At 40.0% G+C, this 27,899-nt stretch overlaps 1 protein-coding gene across 1 annotated transcript; it reads right to left on the bottom strand.

Annotated features, from left to right (window-relative positions):
* On the bottom strand, nucleotides 1–26,380 carry SH3BGR (SH3 domain binding glutamate-rich protein). The gene is given in 7 exon segments (XM_009873050.1): nucleotides 1–97; nucleotides 1,361–1,510; nucleotides 4,660–4,694; nucleotides 9,181–9,294; nucleotides 15,007–15,087; nucleotides 20,552–20,737; nucleotides 26,336–26,380. Coding segments are annotated over 7 exon segments (708 nt in total).
* Between the last annotated feature and the right edge of the window lie 1,519 nt (nucleotides 26,381–27,899).

Genomic DNA, 27,899 nt, shown 5'->3' with positions numbered 1-27,899 from the left:
TTATATGTTCCTAAGTCTACAGGCGTGAAAGGTAGTGATGTTTTGCTTGAGGGAGTGATTTTATTTGCTTTGGCAAGGCTGCTCCAGCTTGTGCTTCCTGAACAAAAATAAGGAAAATTACATTAGAATTTAGATACTTCCGTGATTTTACACTAGATAACACTAGACAACATTGGGATGTATTCATTCCCATGCAAAAAAGGAACCTAGATTTAGGAAAGGTAGTATGAAAGTGTGTTGGGTTTGCCTGGTCAGATTTCAGTGGTGGGAGAGGCTGTAGGAGCAGCTTCTGCAAGAAGCTGCTAGAAGCTTCCCCTAGGTCTGACAGAGCCAGTGCCAGCCGGCTCCACAGGCGGATCCACCGCTGGCCAAGGCTGAGCCTGTCAGTGATGACAGGATAAGAACGCCTCTCTGAAAATTTATTTAAGAAACAGGGAAAAAAAGGACTGCTCTACCCAACAACTGGCAGAGAGAGAGAGAGAGAGGAGTGAGAATATGCAAAGACACCAAGGTCAGTGAAGTGGGGGCTAGGATGTGCTCCAGGAGCCAGAGCAGAGAGTCCCCTGGGTCATCGTGAAGACCGTGCTGAGGCAGGCTGTCCCCCCGCAGCCCATGGAGATCGTGGGCTGTAGATGTCCACCTGTGGAGGACCCCACATCAGAGTGGGTGGATGCCTGAAGTGGGCATTTGGCCTAGTTTTTAAGGCACTCAGAGTAATTCTATAATTCATATTTCTGGTCAATCTCCCCTCCCTTCCATAGTAATTTTGTTTAAAAATATTTTAGCTAAATTTGAGAGAGGGTGTCATTCGAGACATGGAGTTTCTAAAAGTATCAGTGAAATCAGTAGCTGAGTAAGAGAGGAGATGGACGGATTCTTGTCCCAGATGAGAGAAGCTGCAGTGAAGAGTTACATGTATTTTTGGCCCCTCAGTTGGGCACTTGGTGCTTATATACCGACCAGTCAAGCAGAATACACCTAGCACACTTCTCTTCGCATTGCTTATACTTAGGGGACACAGCAGAGAGCTGGAGTGTCAGAAGCCTGTCAGGGAGGTGAAGGTTGTAAGAGCAATGGGGAACAGATCGTAGGGTCTACTGTACTTGGTGGATGTTAGGGATCACAGAGATGGCCGAGTAGGAAAGTCAGGTTCATTGGTGCCACAGAAATGGCAAAAAATAACAGATTCATAAAGGGCAATACTTCTAACTAACTGTTATGTGTCAAATGCATAATACCTTTTTTGGTTTTGGGATCTTCTTTCCATTCTTGTCATTGCATGTAATAAAAATATGTAAAAATCTTTCAAGTTTATGTTACTTTAAGAACATTTAGAAATGGTGCGGTTATCTTAAGTTACCTGAAAACCTGTTCAAGAAACAATGTATCACAGGGAAGTTTACTAAGACTCTTCTTGTTCTTCCACCTCTTCGTTTTCTTCTTCCTCTTCCCTCTTTCCTTCTTCCTCTTCCCTCTTTCCTTCCTGTTTTTCTTCCTGCTTTTCTTCTTCCTGCTTTTCTTCTTCATCCTTTTTAAAGAAAATAGTTGTAATGATGTAGAAATCGATGGAAAAATAATCAGTCTTGAAATGCAGAGTTCTGTTTTTACAACTGTTCTGCTTCTAGTAAATGCAATATTATTTGCACTTAAAAAATAGAACAGAAAACTAACCTATAGAGCTTTTAATCTTAACATGCCAGAGCTCTAGCTTTGTGCAGTTAATTGGCAAGTGCTGGGATATAAGAACCCTCTTCTTAGAGAGGTTAGAACATGGTACAAGGTTAAGCTCAAAATAGATGTCCAGGATCAAAATGAAAATGTGAAATACATGCAAATATGACAAAAAGCTTAGTATTTTAATTATATGCTTTTCTGGAGCAGCAAACAAATCAAGATTCGTAGCACAGGAGCTAGACTCCTGAATAACGTAAAAATCATTTGGAGTCAGATAATACAACCTTGTTTCTGTGTCAAAAGTTCTTATTTCTATCTTTTATATAGAAGAAATCGCACAATTTAAATTCAACAGCCCTGTGCTTCGGGCAACCAAATAAAGAATTACATGAAAGCTAGCACTTATGCAACATGAGGAGCAATCTGTGTTTATCGTCTTTCAAAAGCTAGTAAACAAAGCTTCAAGGTGTAGTTCTACTCTGTTTACCTTGGCTTTAGTAAAGCCTTTGACACCGCTTTCCACGGCATTCTCTTGGAGAAACTGACTGCTCATGTTTAGGATGGGCATACACTTCAGTGGGTAAATAATGGCTGGATGGCCAGGCCGAGGGAGTGGTGGTGAATGGAGTGAAATCCTGTTAGCAGCTGGACATGAGTGGTGTTCTCCAGGGCTTAGTACTGGGGCCAGTTCTATTTAATATCTTTATCAATGATCTGGACAAGGGGATCGAGGGCACCCTCAGTGAGTTTGCAGATGACACCCAGCTGAGTGGAAGTGTTGATCTGCTAGAGTCTAGGGAGGCTCTGCAGAGGGATCTAGACACACTAGATGAGTGGGACAAGGTCAATTGCGTGAGTTTCAATGAGGCCAAATGCTGGGTCCTGCATTTTGACCACAACAGTCAAACGGCAGCGCTACAGGCTTGGGGAGGAGTGGCTGGAGAGCTGCTCAGCAGAGAGGGACCTGGGGGTGTTGATGGACAGCCGGCTGAACAGGAGCCAGCGGTGCCTAGGTGGCCAAGAAGGCCAATGGCCTGGATCAGGAATGGTGTGGCCAGCAGCATCAGGGAAGTGATTTTACCCTTATACTCGGCACTGGTGAGGCCACATCTTAAGTACTGTGTTCAGTTTGGGGCAAGAAAAGGAAGGACACTGGGGTTCTGGAACATGTCCAAAGAAGGGCAATGAAGCTGGTGAAGGGTCTAGAGAACAAGTCTTATGATGAGCAGCTGAGGTACTGGGGTTGTTTAAACTGGAAAAAAAGGAGGCTGAAAGGAGACCTTATCACTCCCTCAACTACCTGAAAGGAGATTGCAGAGGTGGAGGTCGGTCCGTTCAACCAAGTAACAAGTGACAGGACAGAAGTAAATGGCCTCAGGTTGCACCAAGGGAAGTTTAAGTTGGATATTAGGAAAAAATTGTTTACTGAAAGGGTTATCAGGCATTGGAATGGGTTGCCCAGGGCAGTGGTGGAGTCCTCTTCCCTGGAGGTGTTTAAAAGTCGGGTAGACATAGTGCTTAGGGATATGGTTTAGTTAAGGACTTGTCAGTGTTAGGTTAATGATTGGACTGAGTGATCTTAAAGGTCTTTTCCAATTTAGGAAGTTCTGTGATTCTGTGAAAAACAACTGCAAATGGTATTGTAGGCTTCTCTGCTCCTTTTCTTCTGGCATACTCTTATTCTAAGGGACTCCTGTGTGTCTAAACAAGCCTTATCTCAAAATGTAATACCTTGATATACTACTTAGACTACAAAAATTATGGGAATTTCTTCCTAGTGTAATCAACCAATCAAGGAATCCATAATTAGTTTTAAGTCAGGATGGAAGGCAGTGCATGAGAAGTGCAGACTGTAGGTTTTCCTCTCAGATACATACTATCTAGATGAGAGTTACATATGAGTGGCCAGAGTAAAATTCTGTTTAAACACATACTTGGGAACGAACCTGTTGTAATCAGATTCCTGGTTTGGATTATTGTCTTTCAGGGAAAACCACTGCACTAAGGGATCATCCCTGCAAAACTAAAAATGTAATACAAATGTCTGCACAGGTCAGCTGGATTAGAAATTCTTGTGCCAAAGGAATATTGCCTTTTTCAGCATTTTTCCCCAGGAAAAGTGCTCTTCATCAGCACTTTTTGAAACAGGGCCAGGCAAGCCCACAGAAAAGCGACATCTATCAGATATTAACAGATTCGGTTCAAGATCCAAGTCAATTATATTTGGCAGAAAAAAAAAGTCTTTCTTGCTTGAAGCATTAGCTAGTGGTGCCAGGATGCACTAACCAGACCTTGCGGCCCTTGCCAGCCTCACCAGCAGCACCCACATTTTGCCCATGGGCCCAGGAGCTCCATTTCAGCTGCCAGGTGCAGGACACATAACTCTGACAGCAAACACACGTGTATATACATATATATGTGTGCATGTATTGCAGTTTGGAAGTGGAAAGATGTGAACGTGCCTTCTTCTTAATTGCAGGTTTGTAGTGGAAAAGAGTCTAAAATGATCATTAGTTTTACTGGGAACACTGAAGAAATATTCAAGGCATAGATTTGCAATGATGGGCAAAGCAGAAAAGCATATAAGGATTTGCACCTGGGTCTTACAAATTCTGGCATGGAAACAATTTCCTTCATAGGCAGAACTGCTCAAATTGTCAGAATTATTCTTTCACACTCACAATACTGAAAATGTAATCAGCATGGTGTCAGTTAGCAACTGTCAAAGATGTAGTTGCCTTGGCAGTCCTTGGCAAATTTTATTAAAGAATCTGTGAAGACACTTTCTCTTCCATTTAGAGTTTTTAATGATTAAAGGTCTATCTTTGCTCCCAAACAATAAGACTGTGATATGACCAATCACTATCTCTGCAAGAGTATAATACTAGTATATTTAGTTTCATGAATAAGAATTTACTCAATTTTGAGTGAAGCAATGAGAATGAAAAGGAAGTAAGAAGATGAAAGAAAAATTTCTAAATATACTATACCTCTGTTGCTGCATGTTCTTCCTTGTCTTCCTACATAAGTGATACAAAATAAAATGTTTAAAAGCTAGGTCAAAGAAAGAATACCAGAAATCATACAGGTGAAACACAGCAGAAATTAAACACAGAATTTAGGAAAATTATCTGGAATTCAGTGGATTTATTTTAAGATAGTATCCTCCAGATTAACACACAAAACACATTTAAGCTAAGCTTTTGGTTTGAAAAAGAGCTATAAAATCACTAAATACAGATCTCTTTTTCTCAGTTACTTCTAGTCACATCAATTTCATTGGCAACAAATTGGCAAACAATTAGAGCTGATGTTTTCTTTGCTTTTTCAGGTGGGGTGTGGTTTGGGTGGTTTTTTTTGGAATTAGCTGGCCTGCAAAATGAAAGTTAAAACAGAATAATACATAGTCTTATCTATGTTATATATCATCACTCAGAATCTGGCTTGCAATTCTGTTAACTGTTGTAGGCTGAAACAGATGTCTTGCCTCAACAGTACTGGGGAATAAGAAATAATACAAGCTGGCTTTAGACTGTAGATTGAGCAAAAGTGATGAAGACAGATAAAAGAGAAAAAAATGTAAATGTACAGTGAATAGAATTAAATGTCCGATACTAAGATGACTACTTGAAAGAAGAGCTAATCTTACACAAAATCCCAAAGAGAAAGGGAAAATGGAGTAGTATCATGCAGAAGGCATGAGCCGTTGATATGAGTGTGCATAAAATGAGTCGAGATAAGGAAGTGAGCTGCAGTGCCAGGGTTTTTATATGGCCTGGGGAATTGCTGAGACAGGATACAGACTTGCATTATAATATGATTTTTTAACATGTTTCTGAAATAGTTCTGCCATGAAGTGGGCCTAATCTGCACTTCAAACTGATTTAACTGGGACAGCACTTAAAAAATATTCCAACTCCAAGGCTAATATCTAAAGTTAAAATCAGATAGTAAAAATAAAGAAAAATTATTACCACCACGTCTAGTGACCAGCAGAGCCCTTGCTGTGCCACATGCATTGGAGGTCACAGTCCTTTCCTCAAAAAACTCAAAGGGACAGGCAAAGCAAGAAAAGGGGACATTATATCTAAACAAAACGGTTCCTCAAACTTCTCTATCAGAGGATGGGGATTAAGAAGTAAAAACAGGTTAGGAAGAAGTCGAGGATAAGCTTGATGAAGTGATTTGGGAAAAAAAAACATGCAACAGGTGTAAGGTGAAAAAAAATCATGATCTATAGAAATTCTAGTGCAGCTGTCACTTGGTGACCCAGGCTGCAAGCTGTTTCTGTTATTGACTACTGGGTCTGTGTAAGGGACTTGCTATTTTGACATCTGCTCTGGGATTTCCTGGAAGTTTGTGTGAACAAGGAGTTGGAGCTGCTGAAGCCTAGGCAGTCCGATGTGAGCTGTGTGAAGAACAATCTGTTGCACTCTGCACTTATGCCTGCCACTTCCAAGAGGCAACTGCTCACTTAAGAGCTTTGTTTTTCAGAGGCCTGGGGTCTTGCTGGCTTCCTCAGGGTCATACCAGCCTGTGACAAAAAGCTCGAGCTTCTGTATTCCTGCATCTCCCAGCAAGGGCAGCAGAAGCAGTAGAGGAGGGCTGCAGACTCCACATGTACCCGCATTGACCTTCAGCTGCCGTTCCTGCTGCTGAGGCATTGGAGGAGCCTTCTGAAATCTGGGACCCTCCATGAAGCTCCACAATCGAGACAGTCACAGTTTATTTGCTTATCTGTCTCATGCTCGTTGGCGAAGACTGAAATGTCTTTACCTCACTCAGACCCTTCTAGAGTTTTTCCATAGCACTGGCATTTCCTGCAAAGTCACTGAAGAAAAGGTTACAGCCTAAAAGGGAGGGTCATTTTTAAGCTAGTTTGAAACTGCATGCTAAAACACACTAAGATTCCCACAGAACATAAAACTGTGATGTTGAAATTATGGCATTTTGATTTGAGGTTCTGTCAAAAGAGTAAATTGACACTCTGAGAAGGGCCTGACTACTGTTCAAAAGATGCAACTGTCTGCAAAATGTAGTGGGCCGCTGATAAAAAGATGAGTCTCTCAGAATACAGTATAGAGACCAGCTCTTAATAAACTAGAAGAACCAAAGACATGAGTGGGAAAAGCACACAGAAAACATCTATTCGGTGTGGTGAAGCAGTCAAACAAAATGTGTTGGGCTGCAGAATGAAAGGAAGAGAGGGAAATACTGAAAAATACTGTGTTGATACTACATGTATCCTTTAGGACCTAACATCCAGTGGATACTCCAATGGCAATTTGACAATCTTTAAATGCATTTCATAAAGCCCCCGCCAGGTATTTATGAGGGTAAAATGAGATACAGAGACAAAAGGCAAAATTCATCAACTGTAGCTGCTTCAGAGTTATTCTCATCTAAACTCATCCTCTGTGTGCTGTCTGTAGTGAATGAGAGTACTAGAATTTCTACAGAACGATTCATGCCATCCCAACTGAAGAGATAATTAGGATGAACTATGGCAAGGCGGACAGATGCCATGTCACTGAAGTGATTTGTCCTAGGTGATGTGGAAAAGTGGGTGGCAGGACAGGGTGAAAAAAGGGGTTTGTGCAGCCCTGGCAGGAGCCCCTGGTACCTTGCTGCCTGCAGAAATGAGTACTCTCCCTAAAAATGAGTGAGACAGGGACAGAAAAGTGTGCTTTTTTAAATTCCCCTAGGAGCTAATACACATGGTGATGGCATGATATGGCATGATAAAGGTGAGTATCAGAAATGGATGATTTCAAGAAGACTTTTCCTTCCTCTTTGTGCAAGACTGTATAAAAACAGTTCGACAATGCTAAGACCGTGCAGGTGAAGAGGGGGAGATTGGTGACTAACCATATTTTATGCTTTCATAACCACAGAGAGATATATGTAAACACACCATCTTGATTGGTTCCCTCTCCTCTGCCACCATCCTCCTTGTAAAACTAAATGAGAATATATTTTCTGTTTACCGCTCCAATACATTCTGTGAGAAATGGAGCAAGGTGCTTGTTGTATAGGATTGATATTGCATTATGTCATTACAAAACCTCTCATACACAGCTGCTTGACACATTTGCAGACATGTTCCAGTATTCTGTTCTCATTTGAAAAATATTAGAGTAGACTGCCAGCCAGAATGGCAAGTAACCTAATCCAGCCAGGGGATGCACTGCAGTTTTATGTTAGGCTTCACCTAAGAGCTGATGAAAAAGGTATCTGATGTCAAAATTCATAGAAATGTAAAAAGTGCTTGGATATAATTTAAGGAGAAATTTTATTTTCCACTAAGGACTGTCTCTCCTCATTTTGAAATGGTAAGTTGGACTTTCCAGTCCCTAAAACTTGCATGAGGCTGTCTAAAAAGGTGTTTTTCCAGCTTAATAGTGACTGATGCATCATTCTTAAAAAGGGTAATGGGGAAAGGCTTACAGAGAGGAAAAACATTACAGCTAAATGGAAAAAAAACAAACAACAAAACACATTTGTTTTGGTCTTCAGTGAAAGAGGTGATGCATTTGTGACACATATTCCACTAGGAGTGTCTGATCTCCAAACCACAAAAAAGCCCAATAATTGTAAGTGCTTGATCCAGCAGTAGGCCTGCCTCGTTGGGAAGAGAGTCACCTGACACTACAACATCAAAATAAACCCATCCTTAAATGCTAAACTGTCAGAGCAGCAGAAGAAATAAACCAGCTGGATCCTTATCTCCCAGACACAGGATCCATTTCTGCTTAGTTTCTGCTGGGCCTAGAACTTGGACAGTAACATAAACACCCCACTGAGGAAGATATGAGGACTCAACTGAATGGTCCTTCCTGCAGAATCCCTTCTACTTTTCAACCATAAGTACTTTACTGATGCTAGCCAACTGGGAGATATTATACGCGGGAACGGAAGGAACTCAAACAGCTCCTTCCTAAAACCTTAGGCACTGCAGTTTGAGATCTGCCCATCAGACCATGATGCAGGCAGAAATGATAAAAACGATCTCCACTTCTGCACCGCCCAGAGGTTTCCACATGGCTTGGTGAAGTCCATCAGATCTGGCTCGCCGCAACAGCAGTCTGGTGCTTGGCTGGTACTTGACAACAAACATTAACAACTAGATTTACGAGCACTGCAGATGCTGGCCATTGATAGCAGCAAATTTTTCCATGCAGATAGGACTTAAATGTCTAGTGGTTAATTATTCTCCATAGCTGGAATCTGATTCCAAATGAACTTTAAAAAAAATCTTATGGCAACGAGGAGCAAAAGGAAACTGTCAAAAAAGACATCTGCTATTATTCAAGATTCAGAGCAAAAGTCCTTGTAGTTCTACACAGGTTTCGTATAACCATGATGTCAAAGAAAATGGATCCAAAAGACAAGACCACTCTGCAGTCTTCCCACCCTGGGGAATGCTAGGAGGGCCTGTGGGTTTATGTTTCATGCACTTAGCACAAGGAAAACCCTCATATCACAAAGAGAAAAAGGAAAAATTACCTGTTGATCTTCTGATGGTAATTCAGCAGGCTGAGCCTCTTCATGAGCTCCTTCACCTGCCTTGTCTTCCATGTGTGCCTCAGCTTCATTCGTGGCATCACACTTATCCGTTTCCTGGCAGAAAAATAGAAGTCACTGATAGCTTCAGGGCACACAAACAACAATTCTTCTCTCTAAAGCTCAACTTTACAGTTTTGAGAGGTGTTTTTCTAATTTTGTTTCAGCGCTCAAATGAAAATAGACCATTTCGAACACTTTCCTGTGAAAGGAGCAGTTGTTAGCGCGTTGATGTGTTGAAGTGTTCTATAAAGCATGAGGCTTGTGGAGGGGAAACCGGCAGTGTTCTAGAAAGCATTGGGCTTGTTTAGGGAAAACAGGAATTCATGCACTTCTTCCTCTTCAGAGCATAGTAGATTCTCCTAACTTTTCTGTGGAAAGTTTAATAGAAACCAATGCTCATCCTTACAGCACATTCTAGCTTCAGAAAAAAAAAATCGCTTTTCGCCAGCATGTATTCTAATTAAATTTCATCAAAACGCTACAGAAAAACAGAAGTAATAAAGGATTTCATAGATGGTCTCTTAACTTTCGTGTTAAAAATCATCAGGAAGCTGTCCCTCAATTCACACGCTAATCTACCAAATCTATTTATTCCAGCACCATGAACGAGCACCTCCTAGAAGGCTCTTTATAAAGTCCTGTTGTACTTTGAGCTAGGTAACTGTGAAAGGCCACGCTGGATCACACACTGTGTCAGATAAAAGGAGACCTTGAGTGGAACAACAGAAATAGAATGAAATGCAATAGCATGACGTGCAAAGTCACATTTTTTGGGACAGGTAATTCTGGGACAGAGATCAGAAAAAGATGTTTCTACCGCACTTTGGGAGCTTCTTAGTTTGTGACCATCAAAGAAGAAAAAGATTAATGTATCTAAATAATCACAGAATAACCAAGCCACGACTGTGATGTGATAGCAAAAGAGGTAACACATGTGATGGTCAGATGCATGAGGTGAGGTGTAGCTGGTAGAACTGGAAGAGAATATTAATGTAACTATGTAAGGTCAAGACGAAATCTCCTCTGGATCGCTCTGTACTGTTCCAGTCACTCAGGCTCAAGAAAGAGAAATTCAGACTGGAACAGGTGCAGAGGGGGGCTATGGGAACATTTGAGGGAGTAGAGAGCCTGCCTTATGAAAGGGTGACAAAAAAAAGCTTCATTACTTTAATCTTATTAAAAGTAATGCTGTGAGGGCATATGATGGCTCTCTAAAAATAGACCAGAGTAAACACCAGGGAGGGATAGGATAAGGAAGATCACTGAGGTAAATGCAAAATTAGTACAAAATCCATGTAAATAAAAATTCTTATCATCATCAGTGTGAAATTTTGGAAGAGCTTTCTAGTAGAGAAGCAGAGACAAAGGACTTAACTCATTAAAAGGGAATATGATCACTTATGAGAAGTGTTATCTGATGTGGTTGCCTCCAGCAACAGAAAATTTGGCTCAGGGGAGGTCCTGTCATAAGTCATCCTAAATACTACACACTTTGGGCAAAGCAGCATGTCCCTGTCTGTCATGATCAGAGTGAAAATGGACAAAATACTTCTGTAGCTTTGTCTTTTCTCTGAAAATTCACTGCATGTAAGATTTGGCGCCCTTTTGGCAATTTCTTCCTGAATCATGGAAAACAGGTTTTGTGTATGTAAATAGCTTGTCATGAAAAGAGAGTAGGCACATAGGTTCATAAGTTCCTCTTCCTCTCTGCAGAGAAAAACAATAGGAAAAAAAACAACAACAACAAATATCAAGAGCAAACATCAGCCTCCCTGCAGTCCTTGCCAGCACTGCATAGCCTCTGCCCTCCTGGCAGCAAAACCCTTTCCAGGGCTGCATGGGGAATGGGAGCAGGAGGCTGATTAAGATTAAAGCTTCTAAAAGAAAAACATTTCTCTATCTCACACAATTTGCCCACTCTGCTACACAGCTGCAGGATTGTTTTTGCCAGCGCGTGGGGGATGCTTGGGGAGCGGAATAAGCAGTTGGGAGTAAGAAGAAGGAGCCAGAGGAAGGAGAAAAGACTACTTCTTTTTCTGGCAATATTGCCTTATTTCCAGTACACCTAAAACAGTGCCCTCACGGCACTCTGATGCTGGTGGTATTGCTATTAAAAACAGACATACAGAAAAATTTGTTTTCTTTCTCTTTTACTTTCCCCACACAAGCCAACAAAATATTTGAAGATTAAAATATGTAGTAACACAGACATATATTGAAATTCTCTTGTGCAACATTATGGTATTACATTGCTTTCTTAAGCAAATGATAACTTCCTTACAAATACTTTCTTTGTAGCAGTTCCTAAAACAAAAAGGACAGCGTTAATGAAAATTAAATTGGTTAGATATTTGTTTTCAGCATAGAATCATAGAATCATAGAATCATAGAATCATAGAATCATAGAATGCATTGGGTTGAAAGGGACCTTTAAAGGTCATGTAGTCCAACCTCTTTGCAGTGAGAAGGGACATCTTTACCCATTTATTTTAAAATTCATGCATTAAATATTTTTTGCTAGATATATAAAGTACATAAAGACTGAAGATGGCATTCTAATTAAAATAGACCTATTGTGCAAAATTATCTCAGATAAATCATATACTTACTCAGAACATAAGGCAAAAAAAAGTTGCAGCTAAAAGAATTAAACTCTGGAAGGAGCATGAGCCCACATACACACACACTTGTTAATTATATGGAGAACTGTGATGTTTGGAATATCTTCATTATACTAGCTCTCCATAGAAACACAAAACTTAATTTTTAAGTAATTTAAAATGAAGTGCCATTTATAAAGTTGGTTGACAGGTCATTTTCCCTTAAATAAAAAGCAGAGACTGTAAATTTTTAATTCAAAGCAGTCTCAGTAGAAGTCTTCTGGTAAAAGACTAAAGCTCAAGTATCTATGGATATTGGGAAATCAAGATTATGGATATTAAGATCAAGAATACTAAGATTAAGGATTTAATTACATATAAGATTTGAAAACAGAGTCTCAGCTCAAGTCAATCAGCCTCACTGAGTTCACAGAGAAATTGCGAACCTAAAATGGGTTCTCTGGACCTCTGGGAAACCAAAGCACTATTCCAGAAGAGTTAGTAAAGTTCTCAAAAAACTTGTTTCTCCCTGAATATAAAAAGCAACTAATTACCTGCGTTCAAGCCTTTTTAAGATACTCAGAAGGTGTAGTAATATAGCATACTGTTTCTTAGTGTAAGTAACGGGCATCGCATCAACAAAACAGTTCATCTGTGCCAGTTTAGAAAACAAGTCATGCAGCCAGAGCTTTTAATGGGCTATTCACACATTACCAATATTTCAGAGCATTTTCAAGAATATTAAGAACGGTCTCGGACTAAAAGTGATGAGGGCTTTAAAACAATAAGCATACCCGACTTTTGGGACTGCTGAGACTGACACACCTGACCCTAGACATACAAACTATATTGATTACAGCTTGCACTCTACTACAAGTATTTTGTTGGGAAGTTACGTTTTGTTGAGGGAGTAGCAAAAAGCTCCTCTGCTTGCTCCAGAAAATAGTCTCAAAAGAGTCCTGGGTCAGGATCCTCCTAAACTGCTGTGAAAGAGCATCTTAGTCACTGAAGGGCTTCTCTGCTGCTGGTGCAATGTGAGACAAAAGACAGATGGAAAAGGAAAGACGATTTTCTGAGGCAAGAGTATAAATCATGCATCAACTTGATATTAATATTTATAATGTCTCAGTGATGTAAAAACCTCTAGAAAGCAAATGCTTACTGACTGTTCTGTGGTGTTCCACGCATTATAGTTTGCTTCTGTTATAACTTCACCATATTAAAAAAAAAGGGAAAAAAAAAGAAAACAATAAAACACCGTAATTATTTAAGAAGGGATTAGTAGGAAACCCTGTTGTATGTGTCCTTATCACCATCTCTTTCACACCTAGCTTATTATTCCAGATTCATGTTGCTGGAAATCAATGTCACCAGCCATCCATTGTACTTCATGATAAGGTTGAATTGACAGCCTAATGAAAGAAAAGCAGAAGCTGTGCAGCAAGGTCATTTGTATGACAAAGCACAGCAGGCTGTCACGCAGTGAAGATGCTGAAAAACACCTCTGCAATAACTGCTAAAACACTTATATAAATCTCTCTCAAATTCAGGAACAGATTCTAAAAGGGAGGCAATTTAAATATACTTCCACTCTGTATACGAATTACTTGAAAACACTCTCACTTATTTCCACTTTCTGGACTGAAACAACCACCACCAATGCAGCAGTCAATCAGTGTAAACCATATTTGCTTGCTACCAATAGCACTAACAATAAATTGCCCCACAGAATGTACTGAACATATTATTTTCAACATTCACAAAGTTGTCATGAAGTAGAAATTTTAATAGTCTCTACTGAGAGCTGGGAATGGAAGAATTCTAAAAAATTGTTACTCTGCTTCATAGACTGTCTAACAGAACCTTGCATGAAGGATCAGATAATATATGAAGTGGAAAGACGGAAAAATGCAATTTTCTTTATCTTATTGATTTTCCACATATCTTTTATAATGATTATAATATGTAATACCTGCAGTCCTTTAAGTCTTTCATGGCTTTGTGGATGTTAATTAAATGAATTCTCACAAGACCCTTGTGAGGTAGGCAAGTAATTTTTATTTCCCTTGGTGCAAGATGGCCCAGCTAAATCAGAAAGTTTAAATCACTTGCTTCTTATTACACAGGGTCTCAGTCAAAGACATTTATAGCAACTGTGGCTCTCCCCTGGGTATCTCTTCATCTGTAGTTCCCAAAGTACTGTGCAAATGCTCATTCTTTTTATCTGATTTTACAGAAGACAAAAACCAGACAGTTACATCAGCGTTTCACTCAAAGGTGCTACACAGTTGGCAGTTGAGTTGGATCAGAAAGCAGATTTCATGCTCCAGGGCAGTTCTTCAGCCAGGTCACCACGATGCACCAGAGCTCTCCTATCACTCTGGCTCATCACTCTCTTGATTCATTTATTTTGCTGAATCACTTGCTTTAAAGATGGTAATGTTGGATTATCATCTAATATCATATCAGTTTAAGAGAGCTGTAATGCTCAGTTATAAAGCTTCTAATCAGAAGACTCAATGACAAAATGCATTGTTTTCTGTATAAAGAAGAAGAAAAAAGAAAAACAAAAACCAGAGAAACATCTTTTTCTTTTGCCAAAAATATATTAGAACATTGCCAATATACAGTGGATGGAGAACAATGGGCAGATTTGCCAAACGGATTTCACGAAGTGAGGAAGTTACCTCTTTAAGGCAGAGGGAGCCAACCCTGTAGTGCCAGTCTCGGTGTGTACCGGGGACTGAAGGGGTCCACCTCCCAGCCCCTCTGTTGGTGACCAGTACAAACCCTGTTTGCTCAAGATTTGATGGAGACAAGGGGAAGTGGAGGTTTCTTGTAATTAACACAACCTATAAATTGCATTAGGAAATTATGAATCATTTAAAAGCTGAATATGATAAAATAGTGCTTTGCATCAAAGCCAGAAAAAACTCATCAGCTGGAGCCATGGTAACAAGCCTGCAGTGAAAGAAGGGAAGAGAAAAATAGTTTCTACTATTTACTGAACCAGCCACCATTTTTTTCCCCTTAAAAACACTTTGCTGCAACAGCATCTAATGTAATGCTTGTCACTGTCCCTTATTCGACATGCTGAGTCACTGCCTATCTTAATCTTTTATTAAAATCAAATAAATGGCCCCCATGGAAGGACAGCAGCGCATACCTTTGTGCCTGGAGGAGGAGCAAGACCAAGAAATGAATAAATAATATTTTCTTCTTTAGCAGAGAAAAAGGACTCAAAATCCTAAAAAAGAAGAACAAATAAACAACAGAGAATCAGTAACAAAAATCGAATGAAAGCACAGGAGGAAAAGACTAGCCCAGGCAAATCTTTCTTATACTGATGAGAATGACTATGCATTTGTACAAGTGCCTGCATTACCTGAGGCCCAGGAAGAAAGCTCAGATAAAAGGAGTTTCACACTGGCTGGCAAAATGAACAAAGGGGCAAATTCCTTCAGAGACTTACACTTTAATTATACCATGTCTATGTGACAATGAGATAAAATTTATGTGACAATCAGATAAAATTTATGTGACAATCAGATAAAATTAAGCATCTCATTGTAATATGCCTCAGATGTACACACCAAAGGAAAGCTATTCCCATCTAAATGTTACAGTAAAACTTGCTGTAGGAACAGAAAATAAGGCCTCAAAACCCTGAACAGCTTTATGGCCAGTAAAAGGCAACAGTCGACGTTATAGCACAAGTGAAATGTTAATGATGAAACAGTTTATTTTAAAGTTGCTGGTTTAGAAAATGCAGTTACTTTTCAGACATGCTTAGCAAAGGACTATGTTATTCCCTCTGACACATATGTACCACCCAAAATGTCTTGTCCACATGTGAACTGAAGCTATAAATCATTACATTAAATTCCTTTTTTCGGGGTTAACACAACTGAAAATACGTGAGGGATGGCTCCTATCCTACCACCTAGAACTTGAACGGTCTTTCCTGTATTCACCTGTACTACTTTCCTATCAGTTAAGGATGCTATGTCCTCACTAGTTTGTTACTGGGGAGTTCCTGACTCACATCTTACACGGATAAAAATCAACACATATTTAAGATCTCAGCAGAAACTCTGTGAGTGATTGGCAGCTCTGTGTAGGACAGGGAACCGAATGCATGGCTAATGAGTCCCAGACAACTGCCTTGACCACATTGTCATCCTTCCTCTTATCCCAAATGACTTCAAAAATAGAAGCTTGTAAATAGTAAGGTGCTGACTCATCCTTGAGACTTGTTAGCAAAGCTGGGTTAGGACCTGAGCTGTTGTATTGGACTCTTTCAGTATTTCCAGAGAACAAATTATTAGCCAAGGGCAATCCTAGGGAAAGGCTGGAGTGGATGGTTTAGAAGACACTTAATGTCAACAAGAATGGAATGAATGACACTTCTGTCCACTTTGGAAGAGGTAACGTAGCTTAACAGACAGGACAAATGACAGCTCATTTCACTGATTTATCTAAGGGACAGACTGGCTTCCACACAGACCTAAGTACAGGCTGTTGGAACCGCCTGATCTGAGAGAAGCCCCAGAGCACATTTTGGTCTGTCCAGGCAGATTACTTTCTGCTGCTCCAGGCCACCCATTTCTCAAAACTTCTCTTTCCTGATTTCGTGTTGCTGTGGGGTTCTCCATTCACTGAATGACCAAAGATAACTGTTCCTAAGGCAGGTAGTAAGAAAAATGAGCAGTAACAATGTATTTCAGGTAAGCAATAATATTGTATCTATATGAGAAAACATAAACGGTCTAGGAGGAGGGTAGTGATGTCATTTGTCTTAGGAACTAGTCGTTGAAAAATGCAGTGAATTGTATTTAAAAAAACCCAAAACTACTCCATGAGTTTTTCTTCATGTATATGCACATATATATTCTACACTATCATCCTTTGTATGACCATCGTGAAAATGCCAGACAGCAAAAAAAACATTGTCCAACAGGATATCAGCAGAAACTTCTTCCCCACAGGAGTAGTAGGGCATCAGTTAAGAGAACACAGAGAGGGCATGGAAATAGCATTCTTGGAGATTACTGAAATTTAGATGGCCAAAGGCCCAAGCAGCATAAGCTAACTTTAAAGCTATCTGTGCTTTGAGCAGCCAGCTGGGCTAGAGGTCTCTAGAGGTCTTTATGATTTGCATATATTAGATTTGAGCAGTTATATGAAGCAGCAGACAAAAGTCTTAACTGATAATTCAGAGATTCTTTTTAAAAAAATATGGACATGGATATTTTATTCTATGGATTTCAGTTTACAAAGCATAGATTTCAGCTTACAGAGAAAATCAGAAGTTTACATTTCTTTCGAAGTTTTCTAGGGTCTTTTGTTAAGCAAAAGCAAAGACAAGAGCAAAAGAGCGCTCAATATATTTAGTAAGTGACATGGATGCAGACGTCTGTCTAGACATGAGTAAAGAAGCAGCTTAAAAAAAAGATCGTATAAGAATATAATTGCCAACACGAATGGATTAGAAGGGATACTTGAAATTGGTGCTATAGCCAGGCATACAAGATGAATCCATTTCTAATCTGTTTCTTCAAATAACAATACCAAAGATCTGAAAGAAAAATTAGTTTCTATTTATAAGACAGTCTTAAGCTTCTTTTTCTTTCATGGAAAAGCCACTCATAGTTGTATTTTCATAAATGCGTCTCTGAGAAACCTCCATTTTACAGTAAAAGTTAAGAAGTGAATCTGCTCTTCAGCATCAGCCAGAAAATGCAGATACTTTTATGTATCAGCAGAAAAGGAGATTAGCAATAGCACTGCATTTGCTTGCTCACTGTTGTCATCCTATTTGGGCACAAAGAGGAAGCCTCCTATTCTGTCCCAATATCCCCTTGTTCCTTACCAAAATTTTACTGAACTGCAGAAGAGAGGATTGGAGAATAACTCAGAGGACAATTTCTCCAAGGCAGGAATCACTACACCATTCCAGATAGATGTTTCTCCAATTCATTGGTAATGACCTTTAACAAGATAATCTTCTGAAAACTACGTGTTTTTTTCCTGATATCTGACTTAAACTTCCTTTGCTACACTTTTTTTTTCCTCATTATGTCTTGTCCCACCTCTAGTGAGTGTGGAGCAGAACATATTTTACAAAATACTGGAACCACAGGGTGGGAAGAAGACCCACCTGATTCAGGAGACCATCTAGTCCAACCTTCTGTTCAAAGTAGGGTGAATATTAAATTTAAACAACCAATGAACTTCTTTTTGCTGCAGCCCTTAAAATATCTGAAGGTCATCTTATCTCTCTCGAAATTCCTCTTTCTCAGGGTGAAGAAGGAAATCTTTTATCTTGAGTTTTTAGATGCCACAAGACTGTGGCCCTGGAAGACTGTCCTAACAAGAGCAACATATTTTAAAGGGACTTTCATGAATCCAGGATACTGGACTAGAGTCCGTGACTTGCAGAGACTCTTGCAATTCTCAGCCCCTTTTTTAATAAAATGACTGAGGACAAAGGAAATGGGACACGGGGGAGGAGATACATCATGTAAACCTTGAACAGCATAGAACAGTCCTGGATATCAGAACGATGGGTCTGTTGGACCTGCGCAGGTTATGCTGGGTAGTAGAATGTAAGTCCCCAGCTTTACATTGAAGACATGTTGCAGAAAAAATCATGTTGCTTGGAGGAATTCTGCACCCATCTGCCAGTCCCTGCTCATGTTCCCAACAAACTCACATAATCCCACTTCACATTCACTGCACAATACCCTTAAGGCACTTTCCCCTGAGGAGAAGGGTAAGGCTCATGTACTGATATCCATCTCCTTACTTCATTTATTTGAAAATAATGATGTAATAAATTAATCTTTGCTGTGCCCCCACTGGGATCATTAGCTACAAGCTTTGAGAGCTGAGTACATTAAAATTCTGGAGACTTTTAGACTAATTGTAAATTTGATTTAGGTTTTAAATCAGTAGCTGCAACTGTTTTCTGGACCCTTTTCCACAGGGAGGTGTCTTTGCGAAGAACTCTTCCTTAACTTTAATTTATTTCAAGATGTAGATTATTTGTAGATTATTCCCAAAATAGCTTCAGACATAGAGTAAAAACTGTATATTTATCACTTACTGGCAAGGCTGACAAGCTACAACAATTTGTAAGGAAATTACTCTTTAATTCACTATACAACCTCTCCAGAGAATATCAGAAATATTTACTGCAACATTGGCTGTCACAAAGCCAGAGTAAGATATATCAAATTATACTTTTTATTGGTGCAGATTGGATGTTGAAATGCACATGAACTCTAATCTACTAAGTTCTCTTTTAAGATTCCTAAGAGAAAAGCAGGAAACATTCCATTATTCATGCTAGCAACTTTTGCTCTGAGACCACTGAAGTTAATTCTGAAAACCTAGTGGCATGTAAATCCCTTCTCTCCCAAAACAACCTTTGCGGTGGTTCACACCGGATTTGCAGAGTAATTTAAAACTGGGCTCACTATGTGATCTGCGTTTCAGAGTACTTTGCAAGTTCGTTTCAGCGATCATATCAGAGTACTTTACAGACTACGTATTTCCATCCAGACTATGAGAAAAAAGCTGTCTCAGATATCTCTTTTGATTCATGATCCTAATATTCATGCTGTTACAGTATTACCAATCACTGATTTGAATAAACTTTCTCAAGAGAAATAACCTATTACAAGCATATATGAAAACATAAAGGCATCTGATGAAAATTATGATTTCTGTTATGAAGAGTCGGATATTTATTGAATAACTAATATAATTTCAATAATTCCAACCACATGCTAGAACTATTCTAGTCAACTACAATATTTATTTACATAATATAACAGAAAATAAAGATTCCTATTCACAGACCCTGGTGCCTCAGACATCTACTTAACTTCCTAGAAGCCCAGATGAGTGTGCCAAGCAAAATAAACAGCAACACTCACCATGCAAAATTACATGAACGTTCAAGAAGCAAAGTGCAAAGCTAGAGATAGCAGATCAGCCTTGCTACGAACCTCACTAGTCTTCGGTAGCTCAGTATTGCCAAGCCACATAACTGGGCATTTACTACTGCAAGTGCAGCTGAGCTACATTTGGTTATCCTAAGACACTGTATGAGAAAGCTGTAGTTTCACCTAGCCAGCACCACCTTTGATCTTTGGAAGCTGATGTAAGGGTCAAGGCAGAGAGCCAACAGCAGGACAACTTGTGAGTGAGTTACATGGCAGGAGGTAGGAGAATGTGAGAGGAGAACACAGACCTCCTCACAGACAGCAAACTCTACACCTTGCAGCGAGCTCTGGATCCTGCATAGGCTCTGAGTTTGCAGATGATAATCCATACAACCTGTTAAGCAGAGTTTCTCTAGTCAATTTTCCCTCCATATGTATTTTTGTCTTGAAAAGGAAACATTTGTTTCATTGTTTTTTCTGTGCTTAAAATAATGTTTTCCAGGGATTGTTCTTCCAAAGTGAATCTCAAATTGTCTTAAGGAGTTTGTTTAACAATTCCCGCTCAGTCCCCATGTGTTGCCAGGTCTAGTCGAGAGGTGGCGTCCCTGCTCATGACAGGGAGGTTGGACTAGATGATCTCTAAGGTCCCTTCCAGCCTAGGCCATTCTATGATTCTATGATTCCCTACTAGTGGAAAAGAGTTGCTTTCTGTGAAAGAAGACTCTCTGAAGATACTTAAATTTCCAAACAACTTCTTACCCCACAGTACCGCTCCTCGTTGAAGATCTGTGGAGGGAGGGGAATTCCATTTTGAGGCTTTTTTTCGCCTGGAACATTCTCTCTCATCCATTTCCTGTTGTCTTCATCACCTGCTATGTCCATTTGCTGAAAGTCAATCTTGTTGGCCTCTAGAAAGCCCACTACTTCTTGCTGTTTCTTTTTGATCTGGTTAGGAAAGAGAAGAAGCAAAATTCCTTCTTTAATAAGAAAATACTTTTCTACATGCAATTGCAAGCATGTCAAGTTAGATCCACTGCTCCAATAGCCCCTAAAGTTTTTGAACCTGAGATTCAATGCTGCTTCTCAGCACCCAGAGCATTTAGCTTTCTGTGGGCTGTATTTCTCTCTACCCCTGTTATTTAAAAATAATTAAATATAAGTGAAAGCTCAATGAAAATCCAGTACAGCCTAACTCCCCATGTTACTGAATGGTGTTTCAGCTGGACTGTGAGGAACATACTACATACAAATAAAGCATGTTATACACAGATTCTGTGCCATCCAGAATTCATTCACGGCATTTATTCCCTTTGATGTTAGTTCTGTATAGGCTTAGGATGCAGGCATCAGGCTTATAACCCATCCCTTTACCTTGAAGATGTAATACTCACTATACGTCTCTACTAAAGGCATGCTACTCCTAAGCAGCATTTAAAGAACTTCTCCATTTCGTTTATGTCTTGCTTGTCTAAGAGCTGCAAGGTCAAACTTTAGCCCTACAAATATTGTGGCATTTGAAGGAAGCACTGTTTGGACTGATCTGCACAAATTCCCTCAAGCTTCTCTTCAGTCACAGACAACTAAATTACCATCTAGCACAATCACGTTCCAGACACACTTCTCCTCCCATTTATGCTACTCCATGCAACAAGATACTGTCCTATAGACACAGGAGCTCGAATGATGTATCAAGGTAATTTTTACATACCAGCCATCACATGATTTGAAACCATGTCTTCCACAAAGTCAGACATCTGAACAACTTAATTTACAGTGATACCAAGCTAGTTTAAATCAGACTGAGACAAACTATGAAGCAATAAATAATTTGTGGATTATGTATCTCTGTAATCTAATAAATTTGAAAAGCTGGAGTCATAGCCTATTATATTGGGAGAATGAATTTTCATGATTAAGGATAAATTTTCTTTTTCTTGTTTAAATAAGGATGTATCTATCTATAGAGCTATGCCTTCTTATAAAAAATAACAAAGACAAAACCCTGTGCATTTTTAAGACAACAACAGAGGTTTATGGTGAGGTAAAAAAAGGACATCTCTTTGAATGGAAACACCAATCCAGAGTGTTCAAAAGCCATACAGTTGATAGTTCTCAAAGGCGCTTTTTGATATTCTTCCTTTCACTTTTTAAGCAGACATCATTTTCTTGATGGTTATTTAGCTGCACAGTTATTTGCAGAAAACACTCAAGTGGCAGAAAGGGTTGCTTGAGGGACATGTCGTCCGAGGTAGTAGCAAGATAATGTCTGTATAAATGGTTAATAAAATCTACATAAGTTAGTACTGAGAGTTTCACCACATGCTTTTAACACCAGTGTACTCAAGTGCTATCAGCTGCAATTTCGGCATCAGCTTGTCTCTTCGGTCACAGGCAGTGAAGTAGATACAGTTCCTGGAATAGCTGGTTCCTCAGATGGATAGTAGCTCTGAGGAGGTAATGGAAACTAAGCCACAGATTCTGTGCTCCCTTGCTTTTATGGCTGTAGCTATGACTTTTAGAATTAAACCTGAACAAACAATTTTTCTTCAGCTTGAGGTTCAGGATACATGAGAGACTCAGACAGCACCAAGACTGAAACCAAAAATTAGGAGAGGGCTGTGCGAGAAGTGAATGTTGAGGAAAAAATAAAGCTGCATGCAATTATGCCTGAATAATGCAATTATGCCTGAAATGCTTCTCATGGCAACAGCCACAAACTATGTGGAGATGTGCTATTTCTTAAGGCTTACCAGAGTTTAGGCAGGGCAAAAGACTTGGGACACATGCTGAGCACAAAACCATAAAGCAAGCCTCTGCGGTGGCTGGCACTGGGTAGGTGGGCAACCAAAAGAATCTCTCTGGCAAACAGCACTCAGAGAGGGAAATCTTTCAGAATGTAAGACAGAGAACACGCAAAGGTTTTCCCAGAATGAATGAGATTGCAGGAGCCTGTTTGGGCTCTCACTGGTGTTTGGTGGAATGGGAAGAATTCAGATTACTTAGGCATGGATTCCCCGGAAAGTGGTTGTGATCAGGCTATTATTTCATCAATGTCATATTCTTTCAACAAAGTGCAAGTTCCACCATCCCTAGCTGCTAGTCTCTTAAAATAAAAATAAATTTAAAAACCTGTTTTAAATAAACTCTATCTAGTTAGAGTGTAAGAGCTACAGACAATATTAATTTAATTTGATGCATATTTAAATACTATCATCCATATCTTCACAATCTAGAGCATTCACATCGACCAGCTGCCTATGGCAGAAGCAAATGGCACCTAGTCAACAACTTACACCAAGAGGAACATTAATGTTGGCAGGCAGAGTTGCCTCAGCATCTGGTTCTAATAACTTATTCCTGATAATTATTCTTATTTATCACACTCTAACCTCTGATTTGAATTGAAATTGATTTGACATTTGAGCTCAGGTTTCTATACAGCTAGACTCGTAGTCAGGGATGGCAAACACCTTCCCCGTATTTTAGAGGACGTAATTCAAATAGTCTACATTTTCCTCAGTCTTTGTGGGACCTACAGATCTGAGGGTTGGCAAGTTCATAAAATGTCACCAAAACCACTGGGAATAAAATGATTTTAGAGGCCCCCTAACCATGAGCACCAGTAAACAAGACTTTGGAAGACTTCCTATATGTAAGACATGAACCTCCTTTCTCCCACGATTCATGGTACCTTAGAACCTTGCAGGCTATTACCCGTTTCAAAACACTTCTGTAGCTGGTAACAGAATTATTTTTTCGCTGCTTGCTTAAGGCCAAGAATTTAATACTTTTTAGCACTATAAATAAGTGTCTCCACTTCTGCTTGCCTTAAGGAATAGTTCAATATCAGCTAAGTTCGGAGCACAAAGATAATAAGGCTGAAGCTATTTAAAATAAATTTCTTAATCTACAGACTACAGATTTGGTCTAAAGGCACAGTGAGTTGTATCACTCAGGCATCTGATCCAGAGCACCAGAGTGTTACCAGGTTCACTTCATTCACTTTTAAAAAATATTAATATGACAACCAGTTGCAAATGGCGTGACTGTGTAGTACACAGAATAGAAATGCTTTTCATTCTTTACCAATGATCCTCTGCTGACTTACATCAGAGAAAGCAGGGCCTATCCTACTTTGAAATTCAAAATGAACAAGAAGATCAGCTCCGTCTAAGAGTGTACCAGTGTTACTAGGACAATTCAGACTTACAGTTTAAGCTCTTTAGGGATTAAATTCATTCTTCTCAGGAGAAGTTGTACAAGGTTGATACAAAATTTGTTTTTAACGGGATTTTAGTGATATATTGGTGTTTGTGCTCGCTCCTTGTATGAGTGAGTTCTATTTTGTGTATACAAAAACTCACTAAAGCTTCACTGAAAGGACAGCCTCCATTCATTTTAATCAGTAAATGTGTGAAAACTACTCCAGCTGAACACTGTGTTTACTTGGCATTGCTATTCTGTGTCAGTAATCTGAACAGCAGGCTGCCTTCTGAGATCGCTACAGCTATACATACACCCAATATATCAGAAAGGAGGAAATAGAGAGGCATATTACCACGTAAATATGTATACCCTTCCTTCCAGTATATGTCCAGGATTCCAATAATCACTTTTGTGGGCTGCTAACATACAGTGGAGATTGGAATTAATAACCTGAAAACCTATTACAGTTCAATGCTTAACAGCTCAAAATGGCTGGATCAAGCTCATGTGTTGCTCAGTGTTCAGTGTCACATGGGGCTGGTTAGCTCAGTGGGTTGAGCATGGTGCTGACAACAAGGACCAACACCGAGGTCGCGGGTTCGATTCCCACTCGGTCCCCATGTGTTGCCTGGTCTAGTCGAGAGGTGGCGTCCCTGCCCATGACAGGGAGGTTGGACTAGATGATCTCTAAGGTCCCTTCCAGTCTATGCCATTCTATGATTCTATGTGCACCCCTTCCCTGCAGTCCACAGAGTCAGTTCTAGTTGCTAGCTGGGAGGAGATAGAAAGCCCGTGTATAGTGGAGGCAAAATCTTGGTTGAGCTACTGCTAAATATATGACACGCTTAGTTTTAATTGCTCAAGTGATCTCCAAATGTTGCTGTTTAATCAAAGCACTCATACAACCGCCTTGGTGAGCTACAGTCCCAACCCTAGAGCTGCAGCGGCCACAGCTCGTGGCTGAGGCACACGAGGTCATGCTGATGGCCCAAAAACATATGCACATCAGGTGCCTGCGCTGGGATTTCAGTCCCCATCACAGCTTTCTCTAGAAACTGGATGAGTGGCAAAGGAGGTAGGGATGTTTCTTCTTTGGTCAACCAAAGGAAGCAAAATTGGGAGACTTAACAGGAGAGAAAAGACTGCCAATGCACAGCATGTGACGATTTATAAAGCTACCTGAGCAGTAACTGCTAGATTACAAATCAGGAAATCTGCAGTTTCCAACCCCCTCTTTTCTTCCCTTGCATCTGAGGTTTCTTAAGAAAAAAGGAATGCTAAAGTGTCAGCAACAAATTTAGAGCGTCAGGCTTAATGATAGGCTGGCAAGACAAGCTGATGAGTGAACCGCAAACTTCTTCAGTCATATTTCAATCTGAATTTTAGCGAATGACCCCCGCTCCATTTTCTGGAGTTGATGGCCCCATGAACAGCGGGTGTTTTTTAGAACTTTTCAACTCTGGAAGCTTCTTAAAGACACAGAGCTGATGTCAGAGAGACAGAGATGCAGTTACAGCTATGTGCAAGCACCAGCCAGTTTGTTTAGCCATGTCACTGGGAGTGAGTGACTGCCAAAGGAAAACTGCAATCTGAGCTCATCTGGGAACTGGATATAAAAGGAAACAGTCCTTTCCCGGTTCGCACCTCCCACAGACTTCCAACCTCCGTACCATTCACATGCCCTTCCCTTCAGCTGATACACTATGCTGACAGCTACAGCAGCAGATCTCAATTCTAAAAATCATCAGTATAGCATTTCAAGAGACACACACGTCAAAACAAAAAAAACAAACAAGCAAACAACAACAACAAAAAAAAACAGAACAAGGAAAGGAAAAAACCCACACAATAAAATACCTAGGGAAAATCAGGGAGTGAGGAGAAATTTTTCTTCACTTAACTTTACTCAACTTTCTTTGGCTCCAGGCTTTCTTAGACAGAGCTCCTGTTTTTCAGGAGCAGCATCCTAAAGCCTTTTTTAAAAACAAATTAATTCATTTTTACTGTAAAAAAATCTACCCTAGTTTTTGTGCAAATACAATATCCACTTCTCCCTTCTTCAGTGAATATATATTGCATATACTTTTTGAAGCAGAAGTAAATCTATTAAATGACAGCTAATTTATATGAAAATGTTATACCTGTAGTACAACCTTGCATGCAAGCAAGCCTGCATTAATAGCAATTCTCAACATCTTGAGTAGCTTTCAAGAATAAGGTGCACAACATAGACTAGAAGAAATCCAGTGTTCTTTTCTCCATGCAAACTCGGGTTGTGCCAGGATCATTTACCAACCTGATCCCAGCAGAAAGAAGAATGTTAATTGAGACACCTACCGCTGTAGACCCTGAAGATGTGGCTACAAAGACTTTGATCACCATGTTGACAGGGATGAAAACGAATCAGCAGAGCACTCTTGTTATCCACAAGTCACCACAGTCCCAAGAGGAATCCAAGCGTTCGGCAGCTCCTGGGCTAAGCCAGGTCCTAAACGGATGCTCCCTGCTCCCGGCAATCCAGTTCTTCCCGAGGTTCCAGGCTTTCCCACTCTGTTAGCTCTTAAGTATTTTGGGACGAGGGGCCAGCAGAGGATTGGTTAGTAAGAGGAGCCATAGCAAGGGGTTTGCACCTGCCCCTGGCCTTATTGCATTAGATTGACAGGGCAGGCAGTCCAAAAAAGGCAAAGGAGAGTAGTGCACCAATGAGACAGGGCTTGAGAAATATTTGGGAGAGGGGGAAGGGACAAGTGAGAAGGGACAGGGAGCAGGCAACTTAGTGCTGAGGACAATCACAGAGCTTTCGGGCAATGTGTAGCGTTGCGTGGGCACTGTGACAGCTAACTCCCGCACACAGGGCTTGCGCCCTCTCCCCAGCCACAACACGGAGGCATCGGAGTTGTAGCTGCAAATTTTACATTACGAAAGGGGAAGGAGGAAGGGGAGGGCAAGATGGGCACAGATGCAGATGTAATTGCAGCAGAGATCATACTGAAATAAACCTCAGTTTCAAATGCACTCAGCTTTCAAGAATTCAGACCGTTATCCGTACTGTAGGGCTCAGGGACTTCTCTGAAATAAATATGTGTCAGTACTCTTCCTAATATCGAGAACGGTGATTTGGCTGATTCTGTGAATCCAGAATCTATCATTGTATTTTCTCTTTCTTTTTGTATCACCAGGGAAAATTGCCAGGGCACAAGCTTTAAGAGGAGGTCCAGAATACTTGGTAAAAAATATTCCATTTTACTGTGTTATCCAGGATGCTCTTTTTCCCTCTGTCTGTTGCCTTCTACTGCAGAGATAGTCACAATTCAGTGGCTACTTGCACATGTTTGCTTAAGGAGGCCTCTAAGCATGAGAGGTATTTTAAGAATGTTAAATGGTAACAGATTGCTTTTAAATTTTAATGGCCAAGTTTGCTTCTGCTGTAAGGGCTTGGTAAAGATGACCTTCTGTCAGAGGCAAAACCGGCCTAGGTTATTGAAAGTGCTTACACACATTTCAAAACTTATGATTGAATGTAGCAGTGTCCAATCCTGAAAATATCTAAAATGGAATACAACGCTTTCTTTCTAGGATTGATTATGTAGGACCAAATGCATGCTAGTATAGATGCTCTTGAAAGTAAGTTTTTTGTCTGTGCAAACAGAAACATGAAACTGGAAAAGCAGCATTCCATGTATGGAATAGGGATCCTGAAAAACCTCACTGAAAAATAAAAATAACAGTATGGATAGTTCTCACTGTTTACTGTGGCTCACCATCTGTCATTTCTTCTTTTGAGAGGCAACAGGAGGTACAGCAAAAAGAAAAGCCTGTTAGAAATGGGTATGTTCAGAGTATTTTCCTGTAACACAAACAAAACCCCTCCAGACCTTACTGCAAAAACATAAATTACTGC

The sequence above is a fragment of the Apaloderma vittatum genome, unplaced genomic scaffold (genome assembly GCF_000703405.1).
Source record: "Apaloderma vittatum isolate BGI_N311 unplaced genomic scaffold, ASM70340v1 scaffold9517, whole genome shotgun sequence".
Taxonomy (NCBI): domain Eukaryota; kingdom Metazoa; phylum Chordata; class Aves; order Trogoniformes; family Trogonidae; genus Apaloderma; species Apaloderma vittatum.
The sequence above is the reverse complement of the archived record's forward strand: the minus strand, read 5'-3'. Positions and strand labels throughout refer to the sequence as shown.